Here is a 13,471-nt window from a genome sequence, read left to right on the forward strand (position 1 = left end):
GTCTTCCATGAACATGGTCTTAACAATGAGTCCGTAAGTGCCTGTGGAGGTCAATTCTGGACCCACACATCCTTCCACAGTGGGGACATTGGTTTCTGGGCAGGAGTTGATCACAAATAGCATAGTGTGGGGGGCTGTTGTCTTCATGGGGCTTCTTGGAAGCATTTGGCTGGCTACTGGGCGACAGGTTACTGGTTCATAATGGATCTAGCAGCTCTGCTTTCGCACTCCTTAACCACTATGCTGAGAATTATATAGCACAAGACTAAGAATGCACAGTGCACGTGGAGCTAAAGCCCCACAACTTTGCACCAAGAAAACCCAGCATGTCTCCTTCCTTGTCATTAATACTTCCTTGTCATTAAAATCCACAGAGCATTTCTTAACAAGAGGGATTTAACTGCAACTTTTTTGCTTTAATTCTAACTTGATATTGCCTGGCGCTTTTTAAAATTCCCCCCTGGTGGCAGCTGGCTGTGGTGCCATTTATTGCTTTATCTCCTGAAGTGTATAAATGCCACTGCATGCTGCGAAATAAATCACTCTTTAATCTCTCAGAGGCCAGTATTTGGGAAAGCTGTATATAATTTCGGTAAAGAGCTTTTCAATACGAAAGATGAACTAATGGAAATAGACATTTTAATGAGCAGATTCATGTGTAACACTACTTACACTGACAGCTTCTTCCTTTTTAAACTCTACATTGCTGTTCTGCCTATGACACTTTCGGGAACAGAGTCACTGCTGCAGAGGATGTGCAAGAGGCCAGGGATCCACATGGCTGTTACCTGAGAACTTGGGTGAACTTTTAACCTTGCTGTAAACATTCATCAGACCAAATGTACTGGCGCACTTCCTAGCCAAGCATTCATTATACTAAGTACTAGATGAATTCAGACAGGAACTCAGCCCATTGCTGCGTGAGGCGAGACTTCACAGACTCCTTCCTTCGAATATTACTGTTTCTAAACTTCCGCCTGTGTTCTGCGTAAACCATGGTTTGCCACTGCATCCGGGCGCCATCTGCAGAGTGATTTTAGCAAACCATTTGCCTTTAAACAAGGTTCCAAAATCCAAAACTGTCTTTTGGAGTCCTGGTTTAAGGGCAGATGATGGTGTGCTGAGAATCAGGAAGGAAATTTAGGTATCTCTCATTTCTGGTCTCTGGCTTGGCAGGGCACAAGTACTATTAACTTTTTATCAAGTAAAGGGAATCGTCCTATAGTCCCTTGTTGGGGTTTTTCCTGGATTTCAAGTGAGCTACTGTAAGGATACAACTTGCCAGCAGAGTCACTGCACCAGTAACTGTGTACGCTATTCCCAGAAAAGGATTTCTTCCACCGCTCCATGTTACTGTTGAGAAGACCACCTGCTTTTCTCCTTTGAACTTTGAAACTGGGAAATCTGACAGGATGATGTTAAAGTTTTATTAACAGTTTGGAGCATACATGAGTATTAAAAGATGCCAAAGGGTTAGGTATTGCTAACAGGATTAGATCCATGATTTTTTTTTTAGCACCTACAATGCAATAGGCATATTTAAAAGGAATATATGTAGTTTTTCACAGTTTACTCTCCTTGTTGTAATACACATCTTCTATTCATGGGACACTACCACTATTATCAGCCTTTTCTAGTGGGGTGCTCTACAGAAGTTTTGAATTGGAACTCCCATCTGCTTCAGCAGCCATGGCCAATGGTCAGGGATAATGAGAGCTACAGTCTAAAACATCTGTAGAGTACCAGGTTGGGGAAGACTGAGCTAGACAAACAGAGATCTGCATTAGCCCACTGTATGTTTTCTCCGCCCAAGTGACAAGCAGAAGCTCTCCTCAGAACTCAGCTACATTTCACGATGAACTGCATGCATTATTAGCCTGCCAGGTAGCGTTCTGGCTATTACCCTCACCGTCTACAGAAAATCTGCCAATTATAACCCACATAGCTAATAATAATAATAATAATAATAATAATAATAATAATAATAATAATAAATTTTATTTATATCCCGCCCTCCCCGGCCGAAGCCAGGCTCAGGGCGGCTAACAACAATCAAATAATCCAACATTCTAAAAACATTTCATTATAAAAATTAATTAAAATCAAATTAATGGCAACCGTTAAGCAAAATTCTGTGCGGATTGCCAGAGGAGGGAGTCAGGCTGCGCCCTGACCACAGGCCTGGTCTAAAAGCTAAAACGTGCAGAGTATAAAACATGACACAAACCCACACAGAAAGGATACTATAGGATATTTGTAGCCCGTACGTCCCTGCTGGGAGCCCATTTGCAAACTGCCTGATGCGACTCAGGCGACGGTAAAGATTCTTGAATGTAGGAAAGGCTGATACACGCATCCAGATGATAAAGTCTTCATTTGTGTAGCCATTGTTCTCTTGGTTTGCTTCATCTAATAAATATACTGGTTTTTGCCAGTAAGGTGGTCTTGCTGTGCCTGAGATAGATTGGGGGGGGGGAGAGCGAGAGCGAGAGCGAGAAAAATGAATAGCTATAGGTGAACCAGCTACCCCTACTTCTATATATTTCTTATAGTCTAACCTTAGTCTCACTAGTGGGTAAGCATGCCTCAGCCTTCACCGATATGGTGCTCTCAAGATGTTTTGGACAATTGTTCTCTTCATTCTTGACCACTGACCAGGCTGGCTGTGGCAGACGGGACCTAGAGTCCAACAACACTTGGAAGGTCCAAGGTTCAGGAAGTCTGACCTAAGTAGTCTAAACAAAGGGTCTTACTCCCTAGTAAGTGAGTACTGAGTTATATGCAGCCATCACAGACACACTTATGAAGGAGTATGTCCCACTGTTCAGAGGGGCATGCAGGATTGCCTTGTAAATCAAGCAACATACCAGGAATGTAGCTTCAATAAAGTTGCTTATCCAGTATGCATATAAGGTGGAGCAGATTTGCACCCATTGGCCCTGGTCCTGACCGCAGTTGAAGCGGGAAATTTAAGTGTGGTTAACATCAATATTGAGACACTTCTTTAACCATGTTTAAAGCGAAAGTGCACTGCAAATGGGCACACGTTCTGGGAAGGAAAGGGCACATCATTTTGTGGTGGTGTCCCAGGTGCTCGGCCCTGGTGGAAAAAATCTGATGCATTGGCCTTGAGAAAAGGTAGACGTGTTGGGTTACATTACATCAGGGATGGGGAAACCTTCCAAGGGCCACTTTCTCTCCGGGGCAACCTTCCAGGGGCCACTTGCCAGTAGTGGGTGAGGCCACAGGCAAACAGGCAGAGCAACAAGTGAATGATTCACATTTCTACAGCAGGTTAGTTTCTTCTGTCCTCCATCCAGACAAGCAAGAGGCATTTACTTGTTTGTTTAATTTAATAAAAATTATATAACACTTGATTGTGGGGGAAAACCTCAAAGCAATTGATTAAACCTCAAAAGCATGATCAAAGTTCAAAGGCACATTCCAGCCAGGAAAAAACACTTAGGCCTGAAGCAGAGCTAGTGATAAAAGTAGTCAGGAAAGATTTCCAAGGACCACATAAGGGAGGCCTGCAGGGAAAATTTTAGAAAGCCCATTAGCTGCATTTCAAAAACAGAAGAACTACCTTTCAGCTAATGGGATCATTCTTACCATCAAATGCAGAAGACAAGTTGTGTGCAGATGGATTGTGAAATTTCACATTTTTATCTGTCCACCAGGCATTCCCTTGCTTCAGAAGTGGGACTTTGACAGTCTTTACAGAAGCAGGATAGTAGAACAGCTGTATTGTGTCTGTATGGAAATTAGAAACAGTGATTTAATGCTAAGTCAGTATTGAATGCTTGTAATTTGACTATTTTAGCTGATCTAAGAGAATATGGTCACATCCAAACTATACATTTAAAGCACGACATTAAAAAACCTCCAATGGGGGCTGTGTGATGACAGTCTTACATTTCTATCACATAGAGGGAAATCTTAATTTGCTGCAGTTCGAATAGATAATGAAGACTGCATATTCAGGTAAATATTATCAGATGCATGTAGCACTCACCATTGAACATGCTGTTTGCAATTGCACCACATGGAGCTATAGGTGTCCCATTTTCATAAGTTGCAAAAGGTGCACAATTGCTGTTCTGAATCTGTATTCAAAACCATAATGCAATTAGGAGCACATTTCTCTGAAAAATCAAGCCATAATGTTAAACAATGCAGCTATTCATAAACAGCAGGAAATGTGTTCTGAAAAGGACACGACTTTTATCTGGTGATGAAAAATCAATGGGGAAAGACTGTCACACCATGCCAGGGAGTGTATTTCCTATTGTGGCTGCTTACAGTTGGCAAATGACTCTCCCTCTCGAATGTTTACATTGCCCACCTCACTCAGCATAACATTACAAAGTCCAGACAATGAATGACAAGCACAACATTCCTGAACCAGCTAGACTTCTTTCTGGTCAATAATATATTAAGAATTACTACCCTTAAAATGGCATCATGTGATTAAAAAAACCAAACATCAGAAGTACTAAAAGAATTTCAAACCACCTTACGTTTGCCTTCCGACCCAATAGTTGTGCATCACTTCTGGAAAGGACATAGCGACGATGGTTCTGATAAAAATTATGCAATCCGTAGTACATGAAGATATCACCCTGCAATTTTTTTTAAAGGGATAACATGTAGGAATTAAAAAATGAGTTTCAAAGCTAAATCTGGCAAACTATTGACAATAGCCAATATGAAGGGGGACAGTAATTTGAATGTCCAAGATCTAAGTGCCATCAAAAGCCCTAGAGACCTTTGATGGGCAAGAACTGGTGTGACTCCAAATCACTAAGCCCAAGAGACAAGCCTAAATTGTTACTTTATTGGTTTGTGCAGTAAGGCTAGCAATAAATGAAAATGATCTCTTCCAATTACTCCACAAGGTCTTCCTCTAATGTTCATTGCTTGATGCGCTCGTGAAATCAGTCAAAACAGCATAGACAGGCTGCTCTGATTGCCTGACATTATTTCCACAGAGGCAGTTCACATCCTCAGCTGCTGAATTCAGTATTGATTGAATAAACTGAAGGATAAGCTCCTGAGAGATGGGCAGGGATATGGGAATCAATCCCTAAGGTAGGGTGCCAGATGCAAAAGAAGACAGGGCTACTGCACCTGTAACAGAAAAGGAAAATTTGACAGGTGTGGCCTGCATGACAAATGTCCTCTTTTTGTATCTGGTCACGCTACGCTAATGGTTGTAGCCCTAGTCATTGAATGACAAGAGCTAACACACTAAAATTGCTTAAAATTGGATAGATGCTAAAAGTACCATAGGGTGCAACCCAGCCAATAATTGAAACACTGAGGTTCCATTGATTTTACAGTGAGAATTATGCATGTGCTTAACACACTCCCATTGAAATTACTGTATAAAAGTGTTTAACGCAGCTAAACGCTCAAAAAATGTTTTAAACATTTCAAAACGTTTACTTCAAAATCATTCTGGTTTCCTTAGGATCAATGTATTTTTCTTTATTCAACAGCCTTAAAATATTTGAGGTTTGGTAGGTAACATTTTCCTTTCCGCCTGTAGTTAATTTTAATTCTGCTCTTGTGTTGCTTATTAAAAAAACCCAACCTATTATTCACTTTTCCACAATCACTTACCTGCATGCTTTCCTGAAGTGTGAAGTTGGTGAAACACAGGCATTCCTTCTCCCAGTTTGATGAGTTTTCACGCAGCTTTGAACAATGTGAGCATATCTCAGAATAATTAATCTGCCAAGAAACGAAAGAAACAGGCCAAGTTATTGTCATCATTGCAAAAGGAGAACAAGATCTCCTAGCTTTAAAGGCTTTACAGTTTGGCCTTTGCAGATTTCCATGAGATGGTCAAATGTGGTCAACTAAATGGCCTCACAGGAGCTTTCAAGCTAAGACAGCAATGACATGCCAAGACATGTCCTGAATAACCCCTTTGGAACATCCTTCCCCCTAAAGTTCTTCAAAGTCCAAGCATCTTCCACTGGCAAATACTATTTCTATTTAGTTGCATCCCACTTTTAAAGTGTATGCAATCATGTGTTTTTAATTACATCTATTCTGTAAGAGAAGCTTGCCACTTATTGTGGTTAATAGTACTTCTGATCCATTCTTCACCAGAACATCTCAGAGTAGATTACAGCATTTAAAAACACAACAATTCAACCAACCAACCAACCAACCAACAAACACAACCCTTAAAAGAGTAAAAAAAAAACCCTGTGGAGAACAGGCCTGGAAGCTTGTCTAATGGCACCCCAATATTGTATTTGAAATATTTATAACTCACCTTTCCACCAATGGTCTCAAAGGCAGCTGGCCTACAGATACAATTTAAACAAGACCATTGCTAGGTCCATCTGTAGTCTCTTCAGAATGCTTAACTGTTAAATAGTCTGGAGGGTCTACCCTTCCCAACTTCTCTAGACAATGGTAGACCTGTTGGTCCAAAAGCCAGTTCAGATATTCTATCCATTCATTTACTTAAGCTTCTCATACCAGTGTAATGCTTTTAAGTCTAGCCTCAGATCACTCCTTCACTCCCTGGGTGTTACAATGCTCACCAATATAGACTACTTACATTATTGACTCCTTTGCTAAAGAAATAAAGAACTTAATAGCCAAAGTGGGTATTGAAGTCAGGTCTCTGGGAGCCAAGGTCAGTACTTCCACTTTTGGGATTGCATCAAAATGTTTATTTTATGGTGTTAGGATTAATGAGGACATCAAATACAAATGTTATGAAAATTAAAGAAAACAAAATAAATACATTGTAAATTTCTATTTTACAGTCTACCAATATTGCAGTGCATGCTTTCTAGCACACAATGAAAACAAACCTTTATTTCTTTGACTCTTGTCGCAGCCAACAGAAGTACAATTCCCATCACAAGGCAGAAGAGGCTAATGATAAAGAAACTTGGGAGGATGAGCTCTGGGGTCAGCTGGGGCTTCCAGGCTGGGAGCCTCTGTTGTTTATATGCAGTATTATCAGGGCATCTCGATGGACGGTTTGGTGAAACGGTGCTCTTTTTATTCATGTTGATGCTGGACAAATCTTTGGTTGGCCTTTGTGTCGTACCGTAAGGTATTTTTCATCTGGTGCTATCTACTTAGCATTTTTAAGAACCTTGGTAACTTCCTGGAATTACTTATTAACTTGATCCATTTGATTGGGAATAACGCCCTCCTTGTACTTTATTGTCATAATCACCTTTAGCCAGCCTGTGCCATCCTCCTGCTGGTGTACTTTAACCTGACTCACATCTGCTAGGTTCCTGCACCTGCCACTGCTTCTTGCACAAGGCTGCCACCCTTTTAGCTGTTACTGTTGTTCCACACAGCTTAGGACACAATTTAGTAGGATCATCTGCATTGGTCTATTTGGAAATCCTGCACGCAGGGTGGTACATTACTCCTCAGATTTTCTGTCTGTCAAATTTATTAGCTGACTTGATTGTGTTTTTGTGACGACCAATGATTTTCAGCATATAAATTGTACCGACTGACACAATTTAAGGCTTCCCTTTCTCCCCGCCTTCACAGATTCCAAAGCTGCATTGAAACTGAGGTAAAAGGGCAGATTTTGCTAATAACAAGTAGGGTGAGAATCGAGTGATAGACAATGGTTACACCAGTTCTGCATTTTTTTCTGGGGTCAATTAAGCATCCTACTCACAAGTAGCATCCATTTTGCTACAAGTTTCCTGGTCTACATATCTGCCATAAGAACGAGAGTTTGCTACCTGATGCTTTGAATTCACAGTGGCAGATTCCAGATTACAACGACCTATGGTAATGATATTAGTAACACAGGGGAGTTCCCCTGAAGAAAAACAAGAGGGGTAGTTATCCCTATACATTGACAATTTATGATCACTGGCACTGATCTTTAAGCATATTTTGGAAATACTTTAGCCATGGTTCTGCCACAGTACAGATGATCTATTGGAGGTTACTTCTTCCAGAAAACTGAACTGTATTGATATGCAGAGCTGCAGAAGAAAAGCTCAGGAGACAATACTATCATCATTATTAACAGTAAAAATTTATATATTTCCTTGAGTGTTTTGTACACATGTATCATGTTAATCATTGTAACTGCTCTTTAAAGCAAGCTGGCACTATTATTTCTAAACTGCAGCTTATTAAGCTGAGATATGTACACCCAAACTGGTCTGGAGGCTCATCCAAGGATTCCTAGTGAGCTTGTTGCTGAAATGAGATTCCCCATGACACAGTCTCTTACCCACTAGCTTATACTTTTGAGTAAATCTTTTGAGTTAACAGTTACTTAATGTGCTGGTGGAAAAATCTGTGTTGACTTTCGATTTCATATCATTATACGTGAACATTTCAGTAGAGGACTCCATACAAAAGCTGGCTTTATTGCAAAATAATTAAGGGTGACAAAAGGGTTTCTACTATATGCATTTCAGAATTAAAAAGCAGCCTCAACTTGGGCAGACTGAAGGATGAGTTGAATTGAAGGGCAAACATTATATCTAAAAGAGTCCCACTTTCACAGAGCCCTCTCTGCACAGTTTGATCAGTCCCATTTCCAGAAGTTCAATGGTTTCTTTCCTTATCTGAAGAAAAAATAAAACATTAGAGGATTAAGGTTACCAAGGCCGACGCTTCCATGAAGCGAGGTGAAGAACTTTGCCTCAGGAGGCTAATCTGCCCATTCCTCCCAACCCCAGCAGTTGTCAGCCCCACTGCAGCTTCACCTGTGCCACCACTGCAGCACCACCACTGTGCTCACCACAAAAGCCACGCCCCCACTGCTGCCACTGCATCATAGTGGCAGTGCAAGTGCAGCTGCAGATTTAGGGTACAGTTGCAGTGGCTGGGCCAGAGGCAACCTGGGCACAATGGTGTTGTCAGGGAGAGGGCCAGGATCTGTGGGGGAGCAGCAGGGCATTTTGCCTACAGTGGCAAAATGTTCTGGGCCACCCTTGAAGGTTACTGCAAGACCCCCATGCAAACATTTATTGTGCTGTCTCTCTCACAAACTCACTTACTCCAGCCAGCTGATACCTTATACTTCTCTTATTTTTAATACTGGCACAACACTCCCCCCATGGAACATGTACTTATGAAACACCATTGGTTAAGAAACATGCCTGCAAACTTGCAGCTTGTCGCTTGCCCATGGCAGTTAACAGTTCCTTCTGCACTAGGAGTTTGTCAGATCCACCGCTCAAGTCAGCCTGGGCAACACTGTCTGCATGTGGGAGGCTAAGCAGACTAGTAAAAATTAAAAAATCTTGAGCTGGTCTGCAGGGAAGTGTTAACCTATACCTGTTTGAAAGGTCATCGGGGTAACTGACAGTAAATGATGCTTCAATTACAAGCATTTTGGCTGGAAAGCAAATTCAATAAAACTCATGTGCATATTAGTCATTTTGCCAGCTGCATCAGCTGCTACTGTAATAATTTCACATTGAAAAATGCCACAAGGGGGCACCTTCTTGCTTCAGTTATGGAAATTCATTGCAATCTTTAGTAGTTGACTTTTCTGAACATTGAGAAAACCAATGGGCTTACTATATTGTGGCATTTTCAACAGCTTGGTAAAACAAGGCTTAAGAGTGGAAAGGTCAAACGCAACACATTTAGTGCAAAAGAGGCCCTGGCCACATTCACACATAACAATTATCCTTGGGTTAATCAACCATACTGTGCATAGATTGCTTGCTAGTGCATTGATCCTGATTGTTTCTGCTTCATTTTTCACTGCACATAAGCGAGTAAAGAAACCAGGAAGGGAAAAGCTGAATACTACTTCTAAATCCAAGATTTTGGCTTTTTAAAAAATAATAACAATAATTGAACAGGAATTATAAGTGAACATTTAAAGAGGGCTAGCAATCCTGGATTATTAGGGTCAAATACACCACATTCCCAAATAGTCAGACATAACACAAAGCTTGCCCTTTCCTGGTTTGTTAACCAGCTTGTGAAAAGTGTGATAGAATGGATTCGCTGCACCAGAGGGCATCTCATGCATCCTATGGTTCTTGGTGTATCATTACTGCAAATGCTGCTTCCATGTATTAAAGGGCATTGTCTGACCGAGGATGTAGCTAAGTGCCTGCTGGTTTGATAGCATATACAGTGGTGCCTCGCAAGACGAAAAGAATCCATTCTGCGAGTCTCTTCGTCTAGCGGTTTTTTCGTCTTGCGAAGCAAGCCCATTGACGGATTAGCGGATTAGCACTATTAGCGCTATTAGCGGCTTTTAGCGGCTTAGCGGACAAGCGGATAAGCGGCTTAGAAAAAGGGGGGAGGGAAAAACCCCTGCAGGAACTCGCAAGACATTTTCGTCTTGCGAAGCAAGCCCATAGGAATTTCGTTTTGCGAAGCACCTCCAAAATGGAAAACTCTGTCGTCTAGCGAGTTTTCCGTCTTGCGAGGCATTCGTCTTGCGGGGCACCACTGAACAGAACAGTGTTTGCCATAAATTACAAGGTATAGCAATCAGCACAGTTCACTCACATCCCAACCCTAAACATACCCGAGGGATTAATACCAAGTTAAGTATGCTTTGGACTGTTTTAGTGGGATATAATCGTATTCTAATCAAGACAATCTTTAATTTTGGTTTCAGCAGCACAGGAGAAAATAGGTATAAATCATGTGATGCTTGTATATACATCTATGCAGTTGCATGTCACAGTTTTGTACAGTATTTTTTACTTTTCAACTGTACTTTTTAAAATTTCAAATGTAATAAAGGGGGAAAAGTTTGCTTGGGAGTACAGCCTTAAAAGTACAATTTCCCCCACTAAGCTACCAGATTATGATCATATATTCACTTTACAGGATCAGATGATTTGCCCTATTATGGAATTGTGTTTTTTCAAAAGAAGGTAAGTGTAAGTGTTAAATATCAAATTGCTTTGTCCTCCTTAGGTAGAGGGCAGGAGTTAACAAAGTACGTATGTGAAATCTGCTAGAAGAATTTTTGTTCTGTTCTCCAGGCTTACCTCTAACGGATTGTTGTTGTTGTTGTTGTTAGACACTCTATTTGAAAATCCTACGGTCTGGAACTTTTTGAAAGCAGCAGGAGGACTTGCTTATGCTGCTGCTTTCCTACATAGCTTATTTGAAAGGAGGTGTCAGAGAAATAAATGGAACTTGACTTTAATGAAAATGAATGTAGGCTTGAGGTGTTAAAGAGAATCACAGCAGGAAAGGTAAGCATGCCACAGAGCCTGAAGAGAGAGGCAGCCCAAGACATTACTGAATATACTTCCTCTCCTGCTTCAGTTAGACAGAGCCCTTCAGCACCACAGCACCATGTAAAGACCAGCTGACCCATGTAGTGACAAGCCCATGTTCCCCACATAATGTGTGCAATGGCCCAGCAGGTATCTCTTAAGCCTTGGATTAGAAAACTAAAATTATGGTATGTGTTTGTGTAAAAAGTCCCTTTTCCCCTTGCATTTCTAGAATGCAAAATAGAAGAATGTAAGACACCACACAGGCTTTTACTTGTTAAATATTATTGCTTGGTACCTCAGGGATGTCAATTAATCTTCTTAACTTCTGATCTCTCCAATTCCAGTCCAAGATGACATACTTCAAGGATGTCATGCTAAGACCATCTGAGGAGATAGTAAGAGACATTTGTTAGTAGCGTGACAAGTGCATTATCAAAATGATACTGGGCTTTTAAAATTCTTTGCTGCCCAATCAATCCCCAGGCAGCTAGTCTTTGCATATTGAGTCCTGCCCTTCTTGGTTAGTGGACAATAAAGAAAGATCCCTGCTGCAAGTTTCTGGCTATGAAATCAGTCCTGTGCCTATTCAATAGCTAAACTCAAAAGCAGAACGGCCACTGGCATGCTAATCCCAAGTATGTGCCAGCAAGTAATTCCCCAAACTTCTACTTCATAAAAACGCAAGAACTGTGCTTTTATTACGCTGATGATTTATTATTTATAAACTACTTTTCTGTTCAAATTCCCAAAGCGATGTGTCATAAGCAGCATTATGAAAATGATGTAATGCTGGCTCTTGCTCAACCATTGTTAAGAGACTGGGTAGAAGCCGCAGGGTTGCACACTCCAGCCCCTCCATTGTACAAATTCCTGCTTTAAACTGCAGAAAAGGTGAGCACGAGCAACAATGGTACCCCCTTCTATAACACAAACCTTCCCGTACACACCGAGATCAACTCTGGAGACCCTCCTCTGAAGCTGGGGGAGCAGATGACAAGTGAAAAGGCCTTTTTGGTGACAACCCCATTTGTGGAATGGTCTTCCCAGGAAAGCTCAACCTGATGCCTTTATAGCACAGGCAAAGATCTCCATCGCAGTCTGACTATGCTATGCGCACTGTGTAGGTGTAAGCTATTCCCTTCCCAGTTTGCTTACCCATTTGTACGAAGGGATGAGTGAAGGGGAAGCGACTGGGCTGTGTGCATCTGTATGCAGCTTGTGCATAACCATTGTTTATTAAGCACAGATTCTTGGCTTATTGTGGCATGCAAACAAGGCCTGCCACAGATGATCAAATATACAGACTCATGAAACCATTCTTAGGGGTGGGGGAACGCTCTGTTTTCATTACTGCAACACAGCCTTACCTTGCTCTAAGAGTGCTTTGATCCTTCCAGGTGTCCCAACGCCCACATGGATGACCGCTTTCTCCAGCATCTTCACCTGCTCTTGTATCTGTTTGATGGAAACAAAGAAAAACGTAGCATTTGCAGGAGGCGGGAGAGAGAACAACTATATACATTTCCAGTTCCTTCTCAAATATTTAAAAGACGTCTGAAGAAATCTCTAGACTAACGGACGTTTTGCATTACTCCATGGAAAAGAAAAGGAAGCTAAGTGGGAAACTTTTCAAGGGGAAAAGGAAAGCAGCTAAACCCCACTAACTATAAACAGTGTTTGTTTTCTTGTAATGCGCTATTCAATGCTTCCACCTTTTTCCATAATGGACGTTTTTCCATCACCACCTACAAGCAACTGAAAAATCAGTATGCTTCTGTGGAACTAAGAAATGTACATCTGTATGAAGTTAACATGCATAATGTACTTGACTTTATAAAGTTAGCACCAGACTGAATTTGCAGTAACTTGTTTAGGACTAAGCAGGGGGAATATACTTACTGGACACAGCACATGAAGGCAACTACACTCTGTATTTAGCCATTTTGCTAAAGGGATTGTTACATCCCTTCTCTGCCATACCACTTGGTTTCTGTGCTAGATGAAGTAGGAAAGGCTTTTCCTCCAGGAGGAGTATTAAAAAAAGAAGGCAAGCAGAGGGAGCTAGAGTGATCTTTCCCTCTTCCTCTTCCCTGCATGGTAGAAGCCTTTCTCTTTTTCACTAGCCCAAGAGGCTAGTATCCCCTGTTTGCTGATCTCTTAGCAGACTAGTAATTGGTGGAAGGGGGAGGTGGAGGTGGTTAGTAGAGCTTTGAGACACCCAAAGGGCAAGTGAACAGAAAATA

General features: G+C 41.4%; 2 protein-coding genes across 6 annotated transcripts in view; both read right to left on the bottom strand.

Annotated features, from left to right (window-relative positions):
* Positions 1-710: 710 nt before the first annotated feature.
* Positions 711-8,268, bottom strand: LOC128412807 (cell cycle control protein 50C-like). Of its 2 annotated transcripts, XM_053386179.1 has the most exons (7): positions 6,840-8,268; positions 5,626-5,736; positions 4,521-4,622; positions 4,016-4,106; positions 3,613-3,753; positions 2,245-2,454; positions 711-1,404 (listed from the first exon to the last, which is right to left on the bottom strand). In XM_053386179.1, exons 1-7 carry the CDS (start codon positions 7,038-7,040, stop codon positions 1,220-1,222), a joined length of 1,041 nt encoding a protein of 346 aa, XP_053242154.1. In that variant the 5' UTR covers positions 7,041-8,268; the 3' UTR covers positions 711-1,219. The 2 variants fall into 2 exon arrangements, with proteins under 2 accessions (XP_053242154.1, XP_053242155.1); XM_053386180.1 differs by lacking the exon at positions 3,613-3,753.
* A 99-nt stretch (positions 8,269-8,367) lies between these two features.
* Positions 8,368-13,471, bottom strand: part of CMSS1 (cms1 ribosomal small subunit homolog) — a 177,394-nt gene continuing 172,290 nt past the window's right edge. For all 4 annotated transcript variants that reach the window (XM_053386181.1, XM_053386183.1, XM_053386182.1 and 1 more), the window contains 3 exons: positions 12,596-12,683; positions 11,524-11,612; positions 8,368-8,588 (listed from right to left, as the gene is read on the bottom strand). In XM_053386181.1, the coding sequence (XP_053242156.1) occupies positions 8,505-8,588; positions 11,524-11,612; positions 12,596-12,683 (261 nt within the window). In that variant the 3' untranslated portion in view covers positions 8,368-8,504. The remainder of the gene's footprint in view (positions 8,589-11,523; positions 11,613-12,595; positions 12,684-13,471) is intronic.

This window comes from Podarcis raffonei, chromosome 4 (assembly GCF_027172205.1).
Source record: "Podarcis raffonei isolate rPodRaf1 chromosome 4, rPodRaf1.pri, whole genome shotgun sequence".
NCBI lineage: Eukaryota > Metazoa > Chordata > Lepidosauria > Squamata > Lacertidae > Podarcis > Podarcis raffonei.

What these genes read in the sequence shown, in the direction of transcription:
- LOC128412807 (XM_053386179.1), bottom strand. Translation starts at nt 7,040, where the DNA reads ATGAATAAAAAGAGCACCGTTTCACCAAACCGTCCATCGAGATGCCCT. An exon ending in CACTTCAGGAAAGCATGCAG is followed by an intron (nt 4,623 to 5,625) that starts GTAAGTGATTGT and finishes AAAAAATTGCAG; the next exon opens with GGTGATATCTTCATGTACTA. An exon ending in CTTGTCTTCTGCATTTGATG is followed by an intron (nt 2,455 to 3,612) that starts GTAAGAATGATC and finishes AATCTATCTCAG; the next exon opens with GCACAGCAAGACCACCTTAC.